The following is a 24,789-nucleotide window of genomic DNA, read 5'->3' on the forward strand; positions in this document are numbered from 1 at the left end:
GTTCAGTAAGTGAATATAACTTTGTTTCAAATATCATGGATGTTTGCTGCTTTAGTTTATGACATCTTATCTTTTATACTTGTTTTGTAGCTTGATGACGCAACCCAGAGGGTGGAAGGCACGCCCGTTATGTGTGGATGTGTATGGGGACTCTCCATTTAGATGTGGGAGCAAATCCCGCTAGGCCGTCCGGAGAAGCTGCCCTCGCGTGCATGGACGGACTATGGCGCAGATGACGAACATGATCGGTACCCGACTTTCGCATACGCTTGGGACGTGGTGCGTGTCTACTCGGGCGAATCCAAGGCCTTCTGCAAGGTCTTCAGCAACGAGCTTGATGCTCTGACGCCTTTCCAGGTATAAGTACTAGATTTCGAATAGTTTCGATGACACTTTCAGTTGAGCTTACCATTGCTTGATACTAGGTTATATGGTGGTCGTATGGTGATGAACGAGAGTGGGGGTTCGAGATGAATAGCATGTCCAAGCAGGACCGGCTTCTCTTGCGGTGCATTGTGCCCATGATCTGTGTCTACGCCGTGGAGTACCACTTGCCACAGTGCGTTGCCGCGCAATTTGGTAAGGCGCAACACACACCACCAGCCGGCATCGGTCGCAATACCGGTGGCTACGACCTACACCAGTGAGTACCACCTGGCGTCCTCATCCATACCAAGTTCTTGTTTTGATATTTCACATTTATTCTTAAGGTATTCTACATTCTTTCTTATGCATTGCAGGATGAGCAGGCAGAAGAATCAGTCAATCACAGATTGGGAAGCCGAACATGTGAGATACGTGAAGGAATGGAACGAGTGGAAAACTTGCAAGGATGTGGAGAGGAGAGTGATTGACTGGGACGATTACGAGGATCACATGTTGTGGTACGACGATGGCATCAAGCATCGTCTGCGTCTAAGGCCCCAGTGGACGACACCAGATGCCAAAGACCTGTTCGACGATTCCTCCAAGAATGAAGCCTACAATGAGAGCATCAGCGAGCTTCAAGGCAGGTTTAGGGAGTACAGACCCCTCATGAACATAGTGGTAAGTTGTTTTTATCTATTTTCAACCACAGGTTGGATGAATTCAACTTTAGTTAGTGCTACTGACTCATTTTTGTTACTTTGCAGTCTTCGGATCTGAACAAAAGCATTTTTGAAGCCTCTGATGCGCTTAGTTCTATCGACGGGACTAGATCTAGTGAGAACAAGTTGAGTGGAACGATGAAGGTAACATGGAGTTTATTTTCTTAAGTTCATTTGCAGAAGTTCTCATTGTTTCGTTCTCATTGCAGAAGTTCGTCAACAAATGTCGCAAGCTTGTGGGCCTGCTTGGGTGTGCTACCTCCTCCGAGGATGTTTTTGCTCCTACAGCACCGATGCGTAGCCTCGCTTCATCGAGCCATGTCGCCTCGTCATCTAGGGCGGTTCAAGAGGACAAGGACAAGGATGACGATGAAGAAGGTGAAGATGAAGAAGAGGGCGAGGAGGGAGCAGAAGAAGAACATGGGGAAGAAGAGGACGATGAGGAGGAAGAGGAGGAAGAGGACCATGAGGAGGAGGAGTATGATGATGACGACGGACCTCCACCGACTCAGACAACCCAGCGTGAGGAGAGGAATGTGCCGAAAAAGGATTGGAAAAGTCCATCCCCATTTCAGAAAGCGTGTCCTACTCAGCGCAAGAAGAAGAAGGTCGAGAAGCGATCAAATACCAACGAGGGTCGTACCTCGAAGAGGGGAAGGAGGGAGTGAAGTTGTTGTCATGCCGTTGAACTAGTTAAACATTTTATGTTTGCTTTGTGAACCATTTTCTCATGAAACTATTTCCTATTTGTTGAACTTTCTATGTAAAACTTCGTGAAACATTTGTGGATGTGTGCTTTCTATGTAAACCATCTTTCTTAGTTCAACCATCTTACCGTGAGCTATTCTTCATATATGTGATACATATGCTCCATGTTTATAAGTATGAATTGTTATGTGCAAAAAAATTGAAGACAATAGAAGTTAGGAGGTGCAGAAAATGTACTAGGGCCTCCACTACCGTCAGGCACCATGGAGGTAGGTTTGTACACCCTACGACCGCACCCTCTGGCGGTAAGTGGCGTCCCCCAGCATGCTGCGTCCTGTGACCAAAACTGCCACCAAACCAGCGGTAGGATTGCACATCCTACCGCCATGCCCCATGGCAGTAGGGCCCTACCGCCAAAGGCCTTGGCGGTAGGGTGTGCAACCCTACCGGCGTGGGTTATGCATTCCCTGTCACAGAATGGGTGCCAGAGGCGCCGACCCTACCGCCGAGCCCTACGGCGGTAGGTTGTCTTGCCCTACCGCCAGGGTCCCTGGCGGTAGGGTTTGGGCATTTATAAATCGCGCGGCCGCCCACCCCACCCCACCCCATTATCCCCCCCCCCACACACACACACACACTCAGCCGCCCCTTTCTTCTTCCTCTCGCCCCTCTCTCATCTCCTCCACTCCCCCCTCGGATCTTGTTCATTTCTTCACCATTTTTGCGGATCAAGATGGCCCCGAATCGAGAAACATAAGCTCCACCGATCCCCCCAATTACTTTGAGTCAAATCACTCCCCTTTTGTAGCCTAGGAATGATTTGTGTTCATGTTCATGTTAAAAACATGATGAACCCTAGTTTAGTTGATATGATGAACCTAGGTGATTGCATCTAGATAATACAAGTTAGGTGATGATCCTTGGTGATGAATCATGATGAACCCTATTTGATATTTTTTGACCACATGATGAACCCTAATACAAGTTAGGTTTTTTTTAAGGTGATGAACCCTAATTGATAGTTCTAGATAATACAAGTTAGGTTCTGGATTTTTGACCATATGATGAACCCTAGGTTTAGATTTTTTTGGAGATGATGGAACTTTGTGTGATGCATCCATATGTTTAAGTACAGCACCGTGGCGCAAGCATCGCCCATTCATCTCCAACACGACCCGTCTGCCATGATGTTGCCATACCTGTACGAGTCCTTCCCCGAGCTGCTGCAGACGATAGGATCTGTCTCAGACGAGGTCCCAGAGGCGACGAGGGCAATGTGGTGGCAGGAGAGGGCAGAGCGGATCCTCGGTGATGTAAAGTGTTGGTCGCGGAGTGTGAAGGAGTGGAAGAGAGTGATTGTAGAGATGGAGGCAGATCCAACTATCTCCCGTGTCCGCCGGGAAGGGTGTATTGAAGCTGCCAAGCAGCACTCCAACAGGGAGCTGCGCAATTTGGGCCGTAGAATCTACTTTGAGAGCAATGCGGAGGAGAAAGCCAGGATGCCGCCCCCAAGTGTATTGGCGTTCGAGATCATCAACTTGGGAAGGGCGGAGGCGAAAACTCCAGCGGGCAAGGCAAGGTGGGAGTGCTTGAACAGTCGGATGCCCACCAGCGTTCCGCCTCCGCCTGTACCGGTGGATCCGCTGTCGTATCTGTCTCCACGGCCAGGCCTAACATACGAAGTCTGAAGATGTCTGCCCGCTCTCTAAACTTGTCTGAAGAATTTGTTGCACCGTTTGTTGGCTTTGCGAAAGCTTTTTGCAAAACTACTTGCGTTAGTTGGGGTTGTCGAACTATATGGACAAGTTTGCTATTAGCTATTTGCTACTTATGAAAGTATGTGTAAACTCTTTGATATTTGCTACGTGGAACCTTTATTAATATGTGAGCTCATATTTTGCTATTTGTGAAACCTGTGATAAAACTTTACAAAAGAAACAATCACTAAAACTTGTAAAAATCCAAACCCACAGGACCTACCGCCAAGCCATCTGGCGGTAGGATATCATAACCTACCACCAAGGCCTGCGGCGGTAGGGTGTTGTGCTGGTCGTTAGGTAACGACAGTGGGCCGTCTATGCCACCGCCAGAACCTCTGGCAGTAGGTTGCCTGACCCTATCGTCGAGCCCTGTGACGATAGCAAAAATGTCAGATTTCGAAAAAAAAATCAACCATGGGTCAGATCTTGATTTTATACGTGAAAAGGGGTCAAGGCACGAATTTTTGCCCTCGCAAAGCTTCACGGGGCTTTGGCTACATCTCATGGACAGAGGCGCAGACTGGGCATCCGTCATGTCACAGGCAGGGGAATCCAGATGCTCTTGTCGTATCGTATCGTATAGACAGACATTGCGCGTACGCATCATGATCACAGAATATCCTGGCCCGCACAAGTTGATCCAAGTCCCCCACGAACAACAACAGTTCAGGGCCTCTTTGATTCGCAGGATTGTCAAAATGAAGGAATAGGAAAAATGCAGGAATAGGATGACATGTCCCATAGTATCCTACAGGATCTCAAAGAATGTTTGATAGCGCAGGAAAAACAAAGGAATCCTACAAAGAGGTTTGAGTGGATGAAAATTTTCCTCCAAAATGTAGTACAAATGGATCCTATGGAAAAATTCCTAAGGATGCCAATCCTATGAATCAAACAAGCATCACAGGAAAAATTCCTAAGGATTCAAATCCTTCAAAAATCCTATGCAATTCCTTTGAATCAAAGAAGCCCTCAGCCGGCGTCCCTTCCCTGTTTCGGCAGTCCCAGCCTTGCCGTCAAATCTGGGATCGTCGGACAAGGCCAACCACACCCCATCCACTGGCCAGTACGGTACATGGAAGCCGTGTGGCACAAATTTTAGGCAGCTCTGCAACTCAAATCAAGAGATTTTTAACAGAAGGAAAAGCTAAATACTCCTACACGGATCTGAGCAGCTTAAGAGTCGGTCAATAGCCAGTGATGTAGTACATGTAAAGCACGGGCACATCCACGATTGAATCGTGTCCATCATCCGATTGATGACTGACGAGCCCATGTCGGAGCCACACTGATCGCAATGAATGAATTGATTTCAGCGTCCACAGTCCTGATTCCGTCGGGTCGGGTCGTACTGAGTTATCGAGCCAGGCTGGCTGGACACGTCGAAGCGGATCGCGGCTCTCGTCCGCGCGGCTCCGGTGCCCACGCCGCTGGGCTCCTCCCTCACCCGTTGCTTTCAGGCAAGGCAGGCAGCCACGCCACCCCGCCCACCACCCATGCCACTTGGTGCATGCACCCAATTCTTCCTGTTCATCATCTTCTTCCTCCGGTCCCGTGCAACGGAACCATCTCCGTCCTCGGTGTCCTGCCGCACTGTGCTGCGCGGCACCCTGTCTCTGTACCAGATCATTTTGGGTTTCCATAGAAATCCTACTGTTTCATGTCAAGTTATTACTCCATGTCTCCCTCCGTCCCAAAATTCTTGTCTTACATTTGTCTAGATACAGATGTATCTAATACTAAAACGTAACTAGATAAATTCGTATTTAGACAAATCTAAGACAAGAAATTTGAGACGAAGGGAGTACTTTATATATAAACCATCCCGTAAATTCAAACAATTCCTTGTCTCTGCACACTAATGCTGAGCTGTGTCCAGTTGATGATGGTGCTCGCTTTTGTTAGGTGCGCTTTGTTTCTCCAACCAATCAAGACCCTTCTTCAACAACCAATCGATTCACAACTCACGTTTTTATCACCTGATGATGATCATGATGATTCTCTTACTAGTACTAGTATTATGCTTATTTCATTAGTGCCACTTGAGAGTTGAGATTAAGCCATGGTTAGGGGGTTGTTTACTTTCTCCTTTCCTTTTAGCACGGATGCTCTTTACCCGGTCCAACTTCACAAATTGGTGACCCAAAACCAACAATAAAAAGTTCTTGAGCATATGTTTCAAGTGCATCTTTGCTCTACTAGTTAATTTCACGAGTGGTTTGCTCTTTCCTCTCACCATCATTGCACGTCACCGAACCAAAAGAGTAGATAGTTTACAGGTTTTCTAGCTTAGGCTCTGCGGACAATTCTTGGTCAAGAAACTACAGGCCAGCTTCCGCGTTTTTCAAGAATATCCAAGGGACAAATTGACCATTTAGAGTCACATAAGCCACATGGTTTTCTTATATTATCCTGCTCGTTGTCTGGAACCTATTTTAAGGGGCAGATTAGGTACATCTCGAGAACGATTTTGAGCCAACATCGCCGGATTTCTTGTACAATGGGAGGTGCTTAGGGGAGGTGCTTAGAGAAATAAACCAGGTTTTTCTTAAACATCGATGCTTATTTGTACAAGATAGACGCTTAACTAAGCGTCTCTCCTGTAGAAATAGACACCGGTGCTTCAGAAAAAACCCGGTTTATTTTTCTAAGCATCTCTCAAGCCCCTCTCATTGTACAAGGCTTAAAACGCTTAACCTTGGCTTACATCTAACTCAACCGTTAACCCTTTCCCTCGGTGTTTAATTTTATTTTAGATCCCCCCAACCAGAAACTCTTGGTAAGAGAGACTTGCTAGAAACTCTCTTGTGGCCTTTTTCAACATGTTTCTTTATCCATTTTGAGATGTTTCTCAGCATGTACTCCAGCTCCCTAGTAGTAAGATACATCACATAATTTAACGACCTCCATCAACGAGGATTATGACTGAAAACGCATTGGGTCATTCAGAAACTTGTCAATTTCTCACACACAATGGGTCATTTAGAGACCTAATCGCCCAAGTCATCAAAGACTCGATCGGATGGTTGTTAGCGCGCCGATCCGTTGCCTCCATGTAAATCAGGGGGCGCCTCTGAGAGTGAGAGTGAGAGCATGTGAGGAGGGGTCACAAGTCCCACCACTACCTTGGCTTGACAGGCCAAGGGATAAGATGCACGGATGATAGGTGTGCCACCAAGCAATAAAGGGGCTGGTGGCTCTTGTGATCAAAGCGAGGACCATCCAATCCAATCGGATCCATGTTTCTTTCTTTTTAAGATTACCATGCAAAGATTGTTTTCTGGCGAGCACCAAAAACACTTCAAATCGTTGCCTAACTTTTCTTAGGTTTGCCACTTTGAATTGACCCACCCGGCTTTAGGCAAAGTGGGGATCAAATACTAACTTTCTGAGCGTCTTGATGTGAAAGTCACTAGATCTCTCACACCACATAAAAAGAAGCAACTTAACATGATGAATTTATTTTACCGGAAAGTTCAGGGCAAGAAAAAGATCTTGGTTGGTCCCTTTTTATACCGACATCCAGGTGAACCTAATTCAGGCCAAATTTCCACCAGCCTGGCAAACAAACGTAGCTGTCTGACTATTTCACAAAATTCCCCGGCATGGAAGTTTTGCAAAAAAAGAAAAAAAATCCAATTGAAAATCATCACCAGAGAGAGTTCACATAAGAGAGCACCAGTTCATACATTCACCAATCACAAGGAACGGAATCAAGAAATACACAAGCAATTTGACAGCCAACCAGTCATATGAACAGCATTTAGCTAACAAATTTAAACTAGGAATAAAATTAAGTTTCCATAAGAGGTTCACCAGCTGGATGGACATACATGTATATAACCAGTTCCAAGTTCCAGCCTATTTGCAACTACTGCAAAACCTATATGAAAATTAAGAGAAGACCTATAGAGAATTACCCACTTCTTAGGAAGACGACGACGCTTCCCCATGGAAACACAAGGTTGGTTTTGCCACGAAGAAGTTTTAAAAGCTTATGACCCCCTATGAGTTTATTCTTCATCATTCAGTAGTACCAATTTGGGCCGTCGTTCTTCTGCGGGTAGTCGACGGTGCCGGACATGTTGAAGCCAGAGCCGAACCTGAAATCCGATGCGCCGGAGATGCTGCCCATCTGGTTGCCGAACTGCGCGTCGTCACGGATGAAGAACTGCTGCTGCGCCGGGGCCTGCTGCTGCTGCTGCTGTGGCTGTTGTGGTTGCTGCTGCTGCTGCTGCATCATGTTACTGACATCACTGAACATACTGTCGCCATTGCCTCCAATTCCATTGCCCTGTCCAAAGAAACCCTCGTCCATCTGCGTTACCGGGGTGATGGCATTGGGCCTCTCTATAATGGTGACGTCGTCGTTGCCCATGTTCTTGTTGTTGGCGGGGAAGGCGGTGTCGTACATGTTCATTAGCTCGGCGATGGACCTCTGCCCATCCATGGGCAGGCCAAAATCCAGGTTGTTGAGCCCATGGTTCGGCTGGTTGTAGGCTGCCGGGAAGACTTGCGGCGGCGCAGGTGGCGCTGCCTTGTTCTCCGCGCTTGGCGGGAGGGGATCATTGTACTTGCAGGTGTACTGGTGGTTGGTGCGTGCATTCCGATCAAGGAATCCGTACCCGTAGTCGCTGTGTGGGCACTGGACGTTGTTGCAGGTGTAGACGCGGTTGTTCAGCATCAGCTCCGGCTCGGCGGCCACCGCGCTCCTCTTCTGGACATACTCCATGTCCGCGGTCTCCTCTTTCATGGGCGCTTGCATGAGGAACTTGTCATTCAGGATGGCCGCGCCGAGGTTGAAGGCGGTTGGATCGGCCATGGCCATCTTGTGGGTGCCGGCCTCATCGCCCTTGCAGTCGTCGGCGACGTCAACGTCGTACTCACTCGAGCTGGCGTTGAATGATATGGCACTGGCGATGCCGCCGGCAGACGCTGGAGGGCGAGCGCCCGGGTGCAGCCTCATGAACAGCTCCTCTTCCTGCTTGACCACGGCCAGCCAGGTGGAGATCTCCTTGGCGGTCATCTTGTCCTGGAGGCACTTGGACTGGCGGACGAGGCGCCGGATCTTCTCGATGTCGGGCGACATGTGCTTGATGACAGCGGTGAGCACGCTCACCTTCCAAGCCTTCTTGAGGTCATGGGGTTTCTTGTACGGGGGCGGGCCCTGGTCCTTGGGGATGCCAAGCTCCGGCCACCACTCCTCGTCGCCGGACGGCCACCATGGAGGAGAGATGCCCTTCTCGAGCGGGAACCTTCGCTGCGGGGGATCGCAGTGCTGCATGAGCGCCGAGAGCAGCGAGCCCAGCGTGGTGTCCTGCAGCTCCTGCAGCGAGTGCGGGCTGGTGGTGCCGGAAGCCAGCTCGCTCTCGGAGCCCGGCATGGCGTTGTCGGCCTGGTACTTGGCGATGGCGGCCGGGCCGTTCCGGTCGAAGCGGACCTTCTCCTTCCACCAGGCACGGAGGTTGTCAGAGGCGCCGCTCACGGGCTTGCCCTTCTCCGGAATGATGCCGTAGACGAACCCCTGGGCGCGGCACACCTCCATCATCTTGAGCATGTACTTGAGGATGCCGTCCTGCGCGCGCGACATCTTCTTGCGGCGCGCCTGCTCCTGCGACTGCCGCGGCTTCAGTCCGTCGCCCACCCCGCCGCCGCCGGCGGCCTGCTCCTTGCCGCGGCTCTGCTGCAGCTCCTTGAGGCGCTTGAGCTTCATGCGGTCGCGCCACATGCGGCGCTCCAGCTCCTCGATGTCATCCACATCGTCGTCGCTGTCGTCCTCCCCGGCGTCCGGGAAGTTGTCAGTCGGCGGGTCCACGAGGTCGCCCTCGCCCATGACGCACTGGTCGCCGGAGGAAGTCTGCGGCATAAGGGAGCCGAAGCCGAGGTTCTTGTCGGCGCCGTTCTGCTGGAGCAGATCCACGAAGTTGTGCACGCCGGAGAAGGCCATGCCCTGATCCATCAGCAGCCCACCTCCCATCATGGTCACTCAAGCAGCTCTTTTTCTCCACAGATAAAATTCCACTTCCTCTACTACTTGTAGCTGGGGTGTTCACCTGCACAGAAGCAAGCAAAGAGGCCAGGTTAATTACTACAAGACTTAAGGCCAGGAGGGGATTACCAACTTATTGCTTGCTGAGTGTAAACGCAATAACTAGGCAACATGTGCAACAAGATTACTAGTGTTAAAGAGGCAATTACAGTTAAGAGCAATAAAGCTTAAAATAGCCATAATACTTTACTAGAGCATCTTAATCAGGTAGTTTTCTTTGAGGGAACTTAATCAGGTAATTAGACGGTGACTTAACACGTATGTGCTCCAGTTCCTGTCTTCTCCTTAAAGAAAACAGCTGGAGCAGTAGTATTAGTTCACAAAACATCCCAGATCTACATAACCCGGAGCCGAGACAATCATGTGGCATAAAAGCAAGTTTGCCGATTGAAGCAAGCGCCGGAAGGCCCGGCCTGCATGTGTTTGGCTAATCAAAACGCACTCGATCTTATCCAACCCACACCACACACACCTCTGCTATGATCCTCTCCTTCACAATTATAGATCATCAACTCGAGGAAGGCAGCGCACGCAACTAGCAGAGGCAACTAATCTAACAGAAGCTTATCTTGTTTTCCTCTGTGACATGATCATATCGGACGGCATAACTAACGGAAATGGGTGTGTTATGCATGACCATATAGGAGTAATACAGCAATGGAAGAATAAGGCAGAAAATTGAACACATGATTGTCCACACAGGGTTTTACCAAAACACAACTGAACTGTTTCCATATAATCCTAGCAGGTCACAAAAACAATTGAATCATGTTTAAGCGTCCTCATGAAAGATTGCTTTGATCCAATCAGTCACAGGGGTTGGCCAAAATGATGAGAAAGCAGGGGAGACACTTTTCAAGGGAAGAAAGCCATCTTTTATGGAGATGTAAATATTTACTTGTACCTAGCCAAACAGGTATGGACAGTTGGAAACAAGAACATGTACCCATGTGCTCACCCAAAAGGAAACAAAGCAGTAGTATAGTCCACAAAAGGGGAAGAAAACAATAGAGAAAATGGATCAAGCAGGCATCAAAACGGAGAAGAGACGGGAAGTTTTCCATCTCCTGATAAGAGAAAACAGGAATAGCATTCCATTCCTGCCTGACAAAACAAAACAAAATAAAATCCTTCCGAAAACGCAGGTGCTACGTATTCCAGATTTCCAGAAGAAAAGAAAGAAGGGAACTCTGGGAATTGGACTCATCCAAAAATATCTCCGTGGAGCAATGAAAAAGAAGAGAGCGAAGAAGCAAAAACTGGAATTGATAACGGCTGCAGAAGCAACTCTAGGACCCCCGAAAATATCTATCTATCTATCTATCCAGAGAGAAAAATACCCAAAAGAACAAGGCATGGTCGCATAGCTAGCCTACCTCAGGCCCTCACCCTAGCCAATCAAGAGCACGGACAAAACACATCATAAAAGGATAGATGAGGAAGAAGAAGCATATGCAGCAGGAAGACATGAACACAAAAGGGAGATGGCAGGGCAGCATGAGCTCACCTGCGTCGATCTCCCACTTGCTAGTTTTATCCGCTTTTCACCTTTGCCATGACCTGGGAGAGCTAGGAAGGGAGGGGAGGAGAGAAAAACAGCGGAGGGAGGGTGGGGGAAAGGTGGGGAGAAGAAGGCACGAGGGAGAGGAGGGGAGACGGGAGATCAGATAAGAACAGGCCAAGGGGAGGGGGGGGGGGGGGGGGGGGGGAGGGGAGACCACGGCGCAAGAGCACAAAGCAGCTAATAGGAAAGGCAAGTGGGTGTGGTGGCGCTCGGGCGCAACAGCGACAGGGACCCTTCCATCTTATAATCGCCCCCTTATATTATGGGAAACGTTTCACTACGGGGCACCGGCCGAAGCTTCGGCCGGTCGCGTCCACGCGCGAACGTACCGAGCGACTCACCTACCGACACGTAGGATGGAGGGCCCGCCCACGTGCGTCTTCTCCCTCCTGTTTCTCTTCTTCCCGTCGCTTGTCTCTCTCTCTCCGCTGCCATGGCCAAGCTTCGCCGACCGGAGACCTCCCAGGGCGCCGCCGCCATGGGAATCAGCGGATCCGGCTGCCCTCGGCCAGATCTGCTCGGATCCGCGCCACCAGATCTGCTCCCGATCCCCTCTTTTCTCTCTCAGCCTAGCGCCTGCTGGCCCTCTTCTTCCTTCCTCAGATCCCGCCGCCGGCCAGCCCAATCCCGTGCAGGTCCCCTCGCCCCCCCCCTCCCCCTATACAAGTTCCCCCCGCACCGGCGAGCCTGAGCTAGAAGCCACCATGCAACTGAAAAAGCTACAGCCGTTCATGCGAAAGCTTCAAACTGTATTTGAAAAAGCTTCAACCGACGAAATAGATAAGTTTCATGCGAACACTACGAAAGAAAAAAAAGCTACAACCATCGGCTTGGAAAGCTTCAACTGTGAATTGAAAAGCTTCAACCCGATTTATACAAGGCTTCAACCAACTCTATAGAAAGCTTCACCCCCATGAGTACACAACGAAAAAAGATGCAATTGTCGACATGAAAAGCTTCAACCGCATTTCTGAAAAGCTTCAACCGTAATTCTGAAAAGCTTCAACCGTATTTCTGAAAAGCTTCTACCAGAGAGACCGCGACAAAAAGCTTCAACCGTATTTCTGAAAAGCTTCAACCGTAATTCTGAAAAGCTTCAACCGTATTTCTGAAAAGCTTCAACCAGAGACCGCGACAAAAAGATTCAACCGTATTTCTGAAAAGCTTCAACCATAATTCTGAAAAGCTTCAACCGTATTTCTGAAAAGCTTCAACCGTATTTCTGAAAAGCTTCAACCAGAGACCGCGACAAAAAGCTTGAATCAGCAACTCACTATTGATGCAACTGACTACTACGGTGGCTTCCCGGCGGAGCTGCAACGGCGACGAACTCCAGGCACCGGCAGGGGTCGATTTTTATTTGCTGGGGTCCATTTTTTTGCTGCATCAGAGGGGCGGGGCCATGGGGCACCTGTGCTCCAACTGGCGAGCGGCGACGGCGAGCAGCGACGGCGAGCGGTGACGGCGACGGCGAGGGCGAGCGGCGAACGGCGACGGGGATGACGACGAGGTAGATGCCCATGGCTGGGTGTGGGGTGGCCCGTGGCGCTTGCCGTTGCTCGATCCGAACACGGAAGGTAGACGATGCGGGGAAGGGGCTCGATCTGACGGTTGGGAGTCAGTGCATCGGACGGCCTGGGCTCGACCGGCCCAACTGTTGGGCCGGCGCACCGGCGCAGATCACTGCCCTTATATTATGGGAAAAAAATGGTACTACTAGTCCCACGCACGAACCGCCACTAAGGATGTGAATCTCGCTGCTAAGTAGAGTAAAAATTTCACGGCCGCGACAGCGCGCCGCCCGGCCTCGGCGAGGTTAAAGAAAAGCTGGGTGGCCTCTCTCCCTGTGACGCGTGGGGTCCCAGTCGGTGCGCTCCGTAACGTGGGGTCGGTGGACCGGGGGGGGGGGGCGCGTGAGCTACAGACAAAGGCGCTACAAGTTGAGAGCCAAGTTTACTGTTTTGCCCTATCGTCCACTCTCTCGAGACTTGTTGGCTGTGGGCGTGTCCAAGACCCAAGGCCATGATCTTCTGTGCACAGCACGCGATGAGTCTTTTTCCTAGGGCATGTGTTTTTAGGCCCCTTCCAATGCTCCACCTTGTACAGGTGCTAAGGCTGCCATGTAGGCAAAAAGTCTGATGTGACAAGGTAATTAAGAGGAGAGAAATGAGTGTGGTGACCCCAGGAAGAAACAATGTCAAGCATAAGAACCTAGTCAAAACACTTAAATTGGAAGGATCTCATCCATGCATGAGAACTTTAATTGCAAAATCATTAAATAAAGGATGCTTAGCACCAACAAGATAAGCACCTATGCATTGGGGGCTTTAATTGCTAAAGTTTTTAATGTGCTTAGTAACTCATGTAAGTACCAAATGCATTGGAACTAGCCTTACACCGTTTTGCTCATTTGGGGGTCTATGTGGATGCTAGCCAGGAGTTTTATGTATACAAGATATGTTTGATTTCCCCTGTAAAAAAGATATGTTTAATTTGCAATTCTTAAGTACTACCAAGTACTTATCTGCATTCCTTCTTGAATGTCTTAAACGCAAGTCCAAAACCTAGCTCATTTGGGGTCTATGTGGATGCTAGTAGGGAGTTTCATGTATATAAGTTATGTTCAATTTGCAATTCTTAAGTACCACTAAGAACAAACCTGCATCCCTTCTTGAATGTCTTGAAGGCAAGTCCCAAAGCTAGTTTCTCATGTGTGAGCATCTACAAAAGATCGTTTAACTATTCAACACACTCGATCATTCGTTAACAAATCAAATCAACACATTAAAAAAAGTAATGATCTCTTCACCGAATTGGAAGCTTTGTTGCCGCAATAGAAGTGTTCCTCATAGGAACAACCGGAGTTGGTCTCGGGCGCCGTCGGGTGCTTGCTACTGCCGTCGCATGAGTAGCGTCGTCATGGCCACGACCACACCCCACCTTGTAACCGGGCAAAGGGGAGCTGCGCCCGGGAACCTGCCCCATCAAAGGTGGTTGAAGAGTCAAGAGCATAGATAGGCAACGACGAAGGCGTTGCGCCCGAGGCCCACTCTTAGTGCCATCTTCTCCAAATTCTTCTCCATCCACCGCAATTGCATCTGCGCTGGAGTGATGCGCCTTCTCGACGTCCTCCTGGGCGAGCTCCATGTGTTTGTCTACTGAAGCTCGAAGCACGGCGGATGAAGGTGCTCCGGTAGCCCGGCGTGCTCGCGTGGAGGGGATGGGGTGGAGGGGAGGAGGTGGAGGGAGGAGATGTCTTGGTCTGCTAGTCGCATGGAGGACAGGAAGTGGAGAGAAGAGACGAGGAGATGAGGGAGGTGGATGGTCATGTCGCTGCAGGCAGCGCCAGCGAATGTGGCCGGTGGCTCCTTCCCTCTAGGGTTTGTGGTGAGAGAGAGATGGGGGCGAGGGGGGTTTCTCTGGTGTGGTGTGAGAGTGACGGCGGGGGGGGGGGGTACGGGGAGGGATTTGAGGTCGAGGCTGGGTTGGGTAAAGCGAGGCTAGGGTTTTCACATTTTTAGTGAATGACATACAAGGTCTACCTGTCAGAATGGATGAGCATATGGGTATGCGGGTACGCGGGTATGGGTATTGCCTTCCTTTAACCAGCATTATGCAGATCTAGCAACCACTGCGAGCAACCCGCGGTGGATTCCCTCATCCAGATCTGGTGGTACCCAGAGTACGCGTCCAGAAAAGATAGTCACTCACAACCCGCGATGGAGTAGATCACCTGATCGATGGCAAAGGAAGCGGATCCTTCGGGCATGCCCTGTTGATATTTGTATAATCAACGCACATGCGCAAGGTTTTATCCTTCTTGGGTACCACAAATGGATTAGCCAATTAGTCCATATGTTTGGCTTTTTTTATGAAGCCGTCCTCGAGCAGTTTAGCTATCTCCCCGCCCATCGCGTGCCTCTTTAGCTCCGGAAATTGGCAGATGGTTTGCTTTTTTGGTCAGGAACTTCTTCAGAAATGGAGGGTGTGCTCAGCGAGCTCCACTCGGAATTCGGGCATATTAGATGACTGTCACACAAAGATTTTCCATTTCTCATGGAGTCACTAAGCGTGCTTTCCCTTTTCGGATCCAGTTCAGCTTTGATCTCTGTCATCTTAGAGGCGTCAGTGGACTGGGCCTTAATCTTCTTGTAACTTGGGCGGGTTGGAACACAAATGACAAGTCTAACTTCTTTTCTATTGTGATGTAGAGAAAGCCTAGCATGTGGGATAAAGAAGACACATAGAGCTTAATGCTATGGTTGGGTTTGCTTTAATAACTTAGTGCATGCAAATGTTTTTTAAGGGTTCGATCATAAGTACATGTGAGTCAATGGATTTTGTAGCATGTTAGCATAGGCTTCTCCCACACATCAACTACAAGTATATCTATCAATTATATTATCATAGTAATTTACCTAGGGATCATTCCACAACCATAACCATCACTACAGATCGTGTGTGCATTTGTTTTTACTTTCTTAGAACCTTAAATTTCAATACCTAGCATTTATTTTCTTGCACTCCTTATGTCACACTTATAAATTATCTTTTGTTAGAGAATCTATGTCAAGTAAACGTTAAAGTGCACAAAAGGTTGTTTCACTCGCGGATAGAGCTTGAGAGAAGATGGTTCCTACCTTTAGCTCCTACAGGGTATTGGCACTCCATACTTTCACATCCACATTGGAAAGTACCAAAACAATTTTATGCACTTGGAGGTTATCAACATGGTGGGGTGGAATTACCAGACTATGGCATGGGTCGGTCTTGGAACAACACCATATGATGAGACAATATGCATTATCATTCCTAAGAGGCTACCGGCCAGGGGGAAGCAACTACGATATTGCTCCTTCCACTTGCCTCATGTCTGCGGCCACCAATGCTTTGGTTCAGATGAGGACAACATATGGATTCATGAAAGATTGAAACATCCAAAATATCCACGATGCGACACTGCCTCAACTTTGTGACCCTTGTGGATCTCATGCACCCGGCGTGTATGAAATCAAGTCAGCAAATAGGGTGCATTTGAGTGACCGTCCCACCACCATCCTAATTCTAGTAATTTGGAAGAATTGTGCACCCAAGTGCAAATTTTTCACTTGTGTCGTCATTCAAGACTGGATATGATTATCGAGTTAGCTTCAACGTCGCGAGGCGGCCAAATTGTGGTCTTTTCCAATTATGCAAGAGAGAGCCAGACTATTGCCTACATCCTATTCAAATGTCAGTTTTGGCGCGGGGTGTAGATCATGATTAAATCTAGGCTCCACTCGACATCTTGGTTCTTGGATATGCCCGCTTGAAGTACGATATATTGGTCAAGGAGTGCCGAATTTCAGTCATCGTCCTGCATGGGCATAGGAAAAGGTGGTTTCTTTTCTTTTCATGCTCACTGTTTTGGAGAACTGTGGTGAACGCAACACTCGAGTGGTCCACAACATATCCACCATGCCAAGAACTATCCCCGCCAAGATTAAGGAAGAGGCGACAAATTGGTGTATCACGGTGCGTTTTGAGTTGCACTATGGCGAAAGAGTAGTCCCTTTGTGGCATTTCTTAGTATGTAAATATTTACTCTGAAATGCTAATGATGATGCAAAGGTTTTTGCCTCCTTTCAAACAAAATAATGTATTGCACGCACCATTTGTCTAGGTTAACTTAACTGGTACACCTCTACATGGTGTATCTTCTCTTTTGTCATACTTAAAAATAACGGAAGGTTCTGTCGTCCATTTCGTTATTCGTCAACATCCCTCCTCCCTCCCGTCTTTTGTTAACTTACCAAATAAAATTATGTTTTCTTAGGCAAGATAATAAGTTTTCACCAAATAAAATCCTAAAATTTATTTAGGTAGGTAAATCACAGGCATTATTTGATAAACAATTATTTAGATAATCACATTAACATGGAAAGTAATCATGGGCTAACATAAATTGTGGACATTATCTATCCTACTTAAAAAATCCTAAAGTTTTGTAGTTCATCTAGTCGTCAAAATTCCCCCTTCCCTCTCGTCTTGTGTTGACTTACCAAATAAAATTATGTTTTCTTTGGCAAGACAATAAGTTTTTGCCAAACAAAATCCTAAAATTTATTTAGGTAGGTAAATCACAGGCATTATTTGATAAACAATTATTTAGACAATCACACTAATATGGAAGGTAATCATGGGCTAACATAAATGACGGACATTATCTCTCCTACTTAAAAAAATGTAAAAATTTGGCGTTTATCTCTTCCTTATCGAACATTTCTCCTTCCCTCTCATCTTGTGTTGACTTACCAAATAAAATTATGTTTTATTTGGCAAGACAATAAGTTTGTACCAAATAAAATTATGTTTTATTTGGCAAGACAATAAGTTTGTACCAAATAAAATTATGTTTTACTCCCTCTGTCCCATAATATAAGAACGTTTTTAATACTTGTCTAGTATTAAAAACGTTCTTATATTATGGGACGGAGGAAGTATTTGGCAAGGCAATAAGTTTTTACCAAATAAATCCTAAAACTTATTTAGGGTAAATCACATGCATTATTTGATAAACAATTTTTTAGACAATCATACTAATATGGAAGGTGATCATGGGCTAACATAAATCATGAACATTATCTCTCCTACTTTAAAGAAAAACGTAAAATTTTGTCGTTCATCTCGTCCTTGGTCGAACATTCCCCCTTCCCTCTCATCTTTTGTTGACTTACCAAATAAAATTATGTTTTCTTTGGCAAGAAAATCATAAGTTTTCTTTGAGTAGGTAAATCACAGGCATTATTTGGTTAAAAAAAACATCTTATTTTGCGTGACCTTACGCCTTAGACCGTATGCATGTGGCCTTGGCTATAGCAGAAACAATGCACGCATAGGATCAGCTCCAGCAGTAGCAGGCTGCTTTGTGTCCCGCGGGGCAAAATGGGTAGTGAGCCATTTTCTCATCATCATCAAATCTGGTTAACTTTGACGGCCTTGAAATCCGTAGCCGCCGCCGCAGCGTAGGTGGAGCGGAGCTTGAAGCACAACCACGTGCTGCCTTATGGGCGGGGCCCACGCGTGGTGCCCCACATCCCCAGGCTGTGTAGTGTAGCTTCTCACGCACGCACGCTCACCTCACGCAAAAGGACGCGGTGCCGTTTTCACACGGCCAGAACAGACCAGAACAGAAGCGGTTTACTCTTTTTTGTTTGCAATCGCGGCAGATTTTTCTTCTTCTTTTACCCTCTCCCGCTTTTTACCCCATCATGCACACGGCCAGTCATGCACACGTTTTCCTTTTCAGTTCAGTTAGTCTTTAATCGTCCTGCTCATGGACAGACATGGACAGCTGCTGAAGAGCAATGACAAATTAATTACGTTTACTGTTTCGTTGGCTTTATCTATATCTCTGTGGAGTAGAGTCGTCGTCTCCTGGACTCATTGACAGCAGTAGCACGGCGTTTTTCCTGCAACCGCACACACAGGCTGTTTGGATGTTTGTCAACCAAATTTCCAGCTCCCTTCGGCTTCTGCTGAAAGACACACCGGCTAGGCTGCGACCAGACACTAGTACGTACTCCACCTCATTGTATGCGAATTCTAATCCTGGTACCACTACTACTGGAGGACACAAATGGCCACGAATAAGGGGGCTCATGTATTTGTATTTAGTTCCAAACTGGATCCAACCCGTACCGAATTTCTCTCGATGCTGGCTCGTCCCGTCGAAGGATCGGAAAATATGGAAGAGAAGAGCTCAACCGCTGGTGCCCACCTGTCGATGCGATGCGAGGGAATATACTGGCCGTGGAATGGCCGACACAGATCAGGGCCGTACACGTAGCCTAAGAAGGTCGATCCATCTATGGCCGTCCGACGTGACCTCCACTCCCAGCCGCCGCACGTGCTCATCGTGCTTCCTCGTGTGTGGCTGCGTCAGTTGCACCAACTGGTCCCAGCCACTACACGTAGCCAAAGAAGGTCGATCGATCGCCCCTGTGGTGTGGTCCGAGGTGAAAAGCTAGCATCCAGTGACACGAATCGTAGTAGTAAGAGCAACTTCAACGGATTGATCCATTTCGTTTAAGCGTACCCATTTGATTCTTCGTGGACAGAAAAGTCGGCCCAATACGTTGACTAAAACGCGTCCGCTTTTCGTCCGCCAGGCGGTCCTTTCCTGATCAAAATTTAGGCCTCATTTGTATCGGCGCGGATAAGAAGCGGACGCGCGCGACGCCCGCCTACTCCTTCTCTGGCGCGCAAGTCGGTGGCACATTGGCCATTCTCTCCAACCCCCATCGACAGCAAGCCCTCGCTCGCCCTACCTCGTCGTCGCCGCCGTCCAGTTCTTGTGCCCTTGCGAGCAGTCCACGCCCACATACCTCCTCTGCACACCGTCGGGCCACCGCACCTCCCCCCCCCCCACCCCAACATCGCCGCGAACACAAAGTAGCCCCCTCCCCCCGCCCCCGGCCCTCGGCCAGCTCATTCGTCTGACGACGCCACGCTCGCTTGACGCCGCCATGCTCGTCGGACGCCGCCAGGCCAGCTACCTGGTCCAGGGGAGGCGCGCGTCTCTTCACCGGCCAGCTTCTTCGACGACACCAAATGGACTCCGTCTATTAGTTCTTTTTCCACAATTTCCTCTGTGACTCCGATGATTCCTCATCCGACGATGAGGAGATGGTGGTTGTCGTGTTGGTCGTCCATGACCACCTTAGTAGGCTGCGACCGTTGTTCTTGGACTCGATCCCGAGGCACACTCCGGTATTGAATCGCAACCGAGAGAGCGGCCACTTCCTTCTTTAGAAGGACTACTTTGGGACACACAACCCACTCTTCAAATGTCACCAATTTCGGCGGCGTCTCCGCATGACTACTTTGGGACACACAACCCCCACACCACCGCCCCAGCACCGCCCCCACCACCGCCGTCGACCACCGTCCCCACCCAGAACCCTAAGATAGACACTAGGGTGATGACGACGGCCCCTTCTTTCTCTCCAGCGAGGCCCCCCCTTCTCCTTCCTTCTTCTTCCTTCATTCAGAAATCGATTGACGTCGAATTCGAATTAGCTGACTAACGTACAGCTAAACTGTGTGTATATATTGGTTGAAAAATGACGGCAAGCCAGCCGTAAGAACAAATATGGGTCAGCGCGTTGGGCGCACTGCTGACCCAAATCAAAAACAGGGCGAACGCCGAGCGGCAGCCGACCCAAACAGACAAAAACGGGCAAAGCGCATGTCCTTTTGGTCGGCGCGTTGGAGTTGCTCTAATTGCCGGTGCACGGGGAGGAGTTACAAGGTGTAGCACTGCACGTAAATGCTCCTGCACGGTGATGTCGAGCCGTGCTACTGCCTGCTGGTGATCATTAAGCAGCGTTTGGGATTTGTTACATTTGGAGAAATGCATCAACAGTGTGTGATCTTCTTCTTCGCCGGTTCGGTATCAACCATTTTGTTTTTTTTTCAAAAAAGGGTTCGTCCTGGCCTCTGCATCATAACGACGCATACAACCATATTATTGATAACCAAAAAGGTCCAACATAAGTCTTGAGGTCTCAAACAGGAATGAAAAGAGAAGAAAACTCACAAAGAGCCTGAAAGCAAATAAAAAGATAGTCACAACCGGTCGGCAAAATAAAAGATAGGAAACTAAACCCCTATCCTATTATATGACCGCCATCCAAACCGGTTAAAGATATCCCGTGCTACCGTCTCCCATCGGATAGATCCAGTAACCAAATGCTCCCTGGCCTTCGTCGGAGTGAGTAGCGACTACATATAGATTGAGTATAGTGGCCCTGAAAATAACCTGCAAGACATGTCCATTATTCATGGAGTAGTACAACTGTACAACTAGTAGTTGATGTTGGATATGAACATCGCTTGTCAACCATGGCAAGTACATATTTCTGTGTAACGAGTCAACTTGAAAATGGTTTAAGTAGACGTGCAGCGCTTTCATAGAGTCCGGCGACCACCCTTTATTTTGTGCATCAGTGTAACAATAGAAAATTTCGTGAGTCAATGCTTTACCATTCGTTCTTCATGTGTAGTTTTAGACCATAAATATTACATATTCTTTCTCTTCAATCATTTGATCAACCACTCTATTTGCTTCTACACTTGTGTTGCGTGACATGAGCTCGAAAGCCTCGTACAGATCTATTCTTATTTCTTGAAGAAATATGTAGATTGTTTGGACATGTTATAACAGCTAAAACCACTTTTTTGTGACAAATCTGGCATGACAAAGAAAACCCTACAACTTCCTTGATGAAAAGAAGATGTTACCATTCTTTTTTTTTTAATTAAGCAAGGAGAAAAGTATATACAAGGCAGAAGCCCAAACACGGTTACTCTCTTGGGGCAATCGCTCCTAAATGTTGTGCCCCGGCGATACACCACAACCTAGCCTTTCTCTTGATATTGTCAAATACAAACGATGGCAAAGAAGCAAATTTACGAAATACTCTAGCATTTCTCTCATTCCATATCTCCCAAGACACGAGCATGAGAAGTAAAGCGAAGGCCTTGTTTGGTCGCGTGTTGGGGCTAACCGTTTTGGTCCACCAAGTGTGGACATCATTGAAATATTGCCAGTTTGAGGGGTCAAGGTCTTCTGCCAAGCCAATCCATGATCATGCACCAAATCCTTTTTGTGTATCGGCATTGGAAAAGGAGGCGAGTTGCCTTCTCCGGTTGGCATTTGCAAAGTTGACATACGCCATCGTTTGGCCACCCTCTTTTTTCCAATTTGTCATTTAATTTGTCCAAACCCGGTTTTGAATTGTGAGCCAAGCAAAAAAGAGCACTTTGGGGGCGCTCAAGCTTTCCAATCACATGGCTTGATCATGGATGATGTCAATCCAAGAACTGGGCGTCGTTTGCAGACGCGGTGGAGTATCAAGTATCGGACATGAGCTTCCAAATGATGGTGTCATCTTTGCTGTTAAGTTGGATCTTCCTTGTCCGTGTCCAGAGATCAATGAATTCCCCAATGTGTATCATGGACAATCCATCAGATAAGTCAATTTTCTCCACCCAAGCATCATGATCCAAAGCTTGTTGCACATTCCATTTCTTCTTTTTGGAGAGCTCAAAAATGTTGGGGGCAATTTGTTTTGGTCTTCCTCCATCAAGCCAAGGGGAGTCCCAAAAGGAAGCCTTCTTCCATTGCCCACCCGGACCTTTGTTATGGCATGAAATAGGTCCATATCGACGGTTGTGCATGGGTTTCTCAAGCCCACCCAAGTTTTTTCAGGAGCAACCCATTCCAACCAAGGCCACTTGAGCCTTAGAGCGCACTCAAATTTGTCAATGTGTAAGATGCCAAGGCCACCAAGCTTTGTTGGTCGGCAAACCAACTCCTAGTTTACCTTGCACTCGCCACCAAATACTTTGTCGGTAGCCGCTCAAAGGAAGGCCCTTTGTAGCATGTCGAAGGCAATCTTTGTGCCCGGGGCCAACACAAGGGAAGTAAGGTGATAAATTGCTTGTAAGGTGAGCACATACTGCACAAGGGCATGTCCCCCGGCCATCGTGAAGTGGCGGCCATGCCAAGGCTTTAGCTTCACGACGGCTTTGTCCTCAAGGTATTGAAAGTGGATCCGTTGCAGCTTTTTGATGGACAATCGAAAGCCTAGATACTTCATTGGGAACGTAGTAACTATTGCAGGGAAGTCACTAAGGATGTCGTGAAGGTTGATGCCACGATATCTAATTGGCGCCACTTGATTCTTATGGAAGTTGGTAACCAGACTGGTCACTTGGCCAAAACTCCTCAAAATGTAGACAAGGCGGTGATGTCCTCTTTAATAGGTGCCATAAATATCACTGCATCATCTGCGTAAAGTGAGATTCAGAATTGCACCCCATGGTCGTGCAACTAGTGCAATATGCCTTGAGTGGTGACCAGATCAAGGATGCGCCAAATGGGATCGATGGCAATGATGAATAGCAATGGAGATAACAGATCTCCCCGTCGGAGCCCTGTCCCATGAGATATGGCACTTTCGGGTACTCCAGTGAGTACCACCCTAGAGGATGCGGTGGAAAGCAGCGCGGTGATCCAATCTCTCAATTTCGCGGGGAACCCTCTATGTCGCAAAAGATCAAGCAAGTAGTCCCATCAAACAGTGTCAAACGCCTCTTTGATATCCAGCTTCATCAGTAGGGTAGGCTTCTTGCGGTTATGCAACCTGGTGGCAAAGTTCCTCACAAACATGAAGTTGTCATGAATACTTATTTTCTTGATGAACGCACTTTGTGCAATGGATACCAAGGTGCACATGAAGGGAGCTAATTGGATAGCCAGGATTTTGGAAATGATTTTTGCAGCGGCGTGGATGAGGCTAATGGGCCTATGGTTAACAATTTCCTCAGCACCATCCTTCTTGGGAAGGAGCACAATGTTCGCCGAGTTGAGCCACCGGAAATTGGATGTTTGCCTATCCGAGAATAGGCGCACAATAACCAAGATGTCTAGAGCAACAATGTCCCCACAAGTTTTGAAAAACAACCCAGTAAAGCCATCCGAGCCGGGTGCCTTCCCACTATGCATGCTCATAACCGGTGCCTTTACCTCTTCCTCTATAATTGGTGCATCTATACCCGCGAGGTCACAGTTGGGTAGGTCAAGGTGTTGGGGAATGTAATAATTTCAAAAAAATTCCTACGTACACGCAAGATCATGGTGATGACATAGCAACGAGAGGGGAGAGTGTTGTCCACGTACCCTCGTAGACCGTAAGCGGAAGCGTTATGACAACGCAGTTGATGTAGTCGTACGTCTTCATGATTCGACCGATCCAAGCACCGAACGTACGGCACCTCCGAGTTCAGCACACGTTCAGCTCAATGACGATCCCCGGGCTCCGATCCAGCAAAGCTTCGGGGATGAGTTCCGTCAGCACGACGGCGTGGTGACGATGATGATGTTCTACCGGCGCAGGGCTTCGCCTAAACTCCGCGACGATATGACCGAGGTGGAATATGGTGGAGGGGGGCACCGCACACGGCTAAGGAACGATCCGTAGATCAACTTGTGTTGTCGTGTCTAGAGGTGCCCCCCTGCCCCCGTATATAAAGGAGCAAGGGGGGAGGGGGCGGCCGACCTTGGAGGGGCGCGCCAAGGGGAGTCCTACTCCCACCGGGAGTAGGACTCCCTCCTTCCTTGTTGGAGTAGGAGAAGGGGGAAAGAGGGGGAGAGGAGGAAGGAAAGAGGGGCTGCACCCCTTGTCCAGACCAGAGGGGGGCTGCGCGCCTCCTTCCTTTCGGCCTCTCTCCTCAATTCCCGTATGGCCCAATAAGGCCCATATACTCCCCGGCGAATTCCTGTAACTCTCCGGTACTCCGAAAAATACCCGAATCACTCGAAACCTTTCCGAACTCCGAATATAGTCGTCCAATATATCGATCTTTACGTCTCGACCATTTCGAGACTCCTCGTCATGTCCCCGATCTCATCCGGGACTCCGAACTCCTTCGGTACATCAAAACTCATAAACTCATAATATAATTGTCATCGAAACCTTAAGCGTGCGGACCCTATGGGTTCGAGAACTATGTAGACATGACCTAGAACTATTCTTGGTCAATAACCAATAGCGGAACCTGGATGCCTGTATT

At 48.3% G+C, this 24,789-nt stretch overlaps 1 protein-coding gene across 1 annotated transcript; it reads right to left on the minus strand.

Moving 5' to 3' along the window:
• Positions 1 to 7,224: 7,224 nt before the first annotated feature.
• LOC123092263 (protein ETHYLENE-INSENSITIVE 3-like 1a) lies at positions 7,225 to 11,305 on the minus strand. Its single transcript, XM_044513974.1, has 2 exons — positions 11,113 to 11,305; positions 7,225 to 9,609 (listed from the first exon to the last, which is right to left on the minus strand). The coding sequence occupies exon 2, from the start codon at positions 9,534 to 9,536 to the stop codon at positions 7,584 to 7,586; it is 1,953 nt and encodes a 650-aa protein (XP_044369909.1). The 5' UTR covers positions 9,537 to 9,609; positions 11,113 to 11,305; the 3' UTR covers positions 7,225 to 7,583.
• Between the last annotated feature and the right edge of the window lie 13,484 nt (positions 11,306 to 24,789).

This window comes from Triticum aestivum, chromosome 4B (genome assembly GCF_018294505.1).
Source record: "Triticum aestivum cultivar Chinese Spring chromosome 4B, IWGSC CS RefSeq v2.1, whole genome shotgun sequence".
NCBI classification, from domain to species: Eukaryota; Viridiplantae; Streptophyta; class Magnoliopsida; order Poales; family Poaceae; genus Triticum; species Triticum aestivum.

What these genes read in the sequence shown, in the direction of transcription:
- LOC123092263 (XM_044513974.1), bottom strand. Translation starts at nt 9,536, where the DNA reads ATGATGGGAGGTGGGCTGCTGATGGATCAGGGCATGGCCTTCTCCGGC.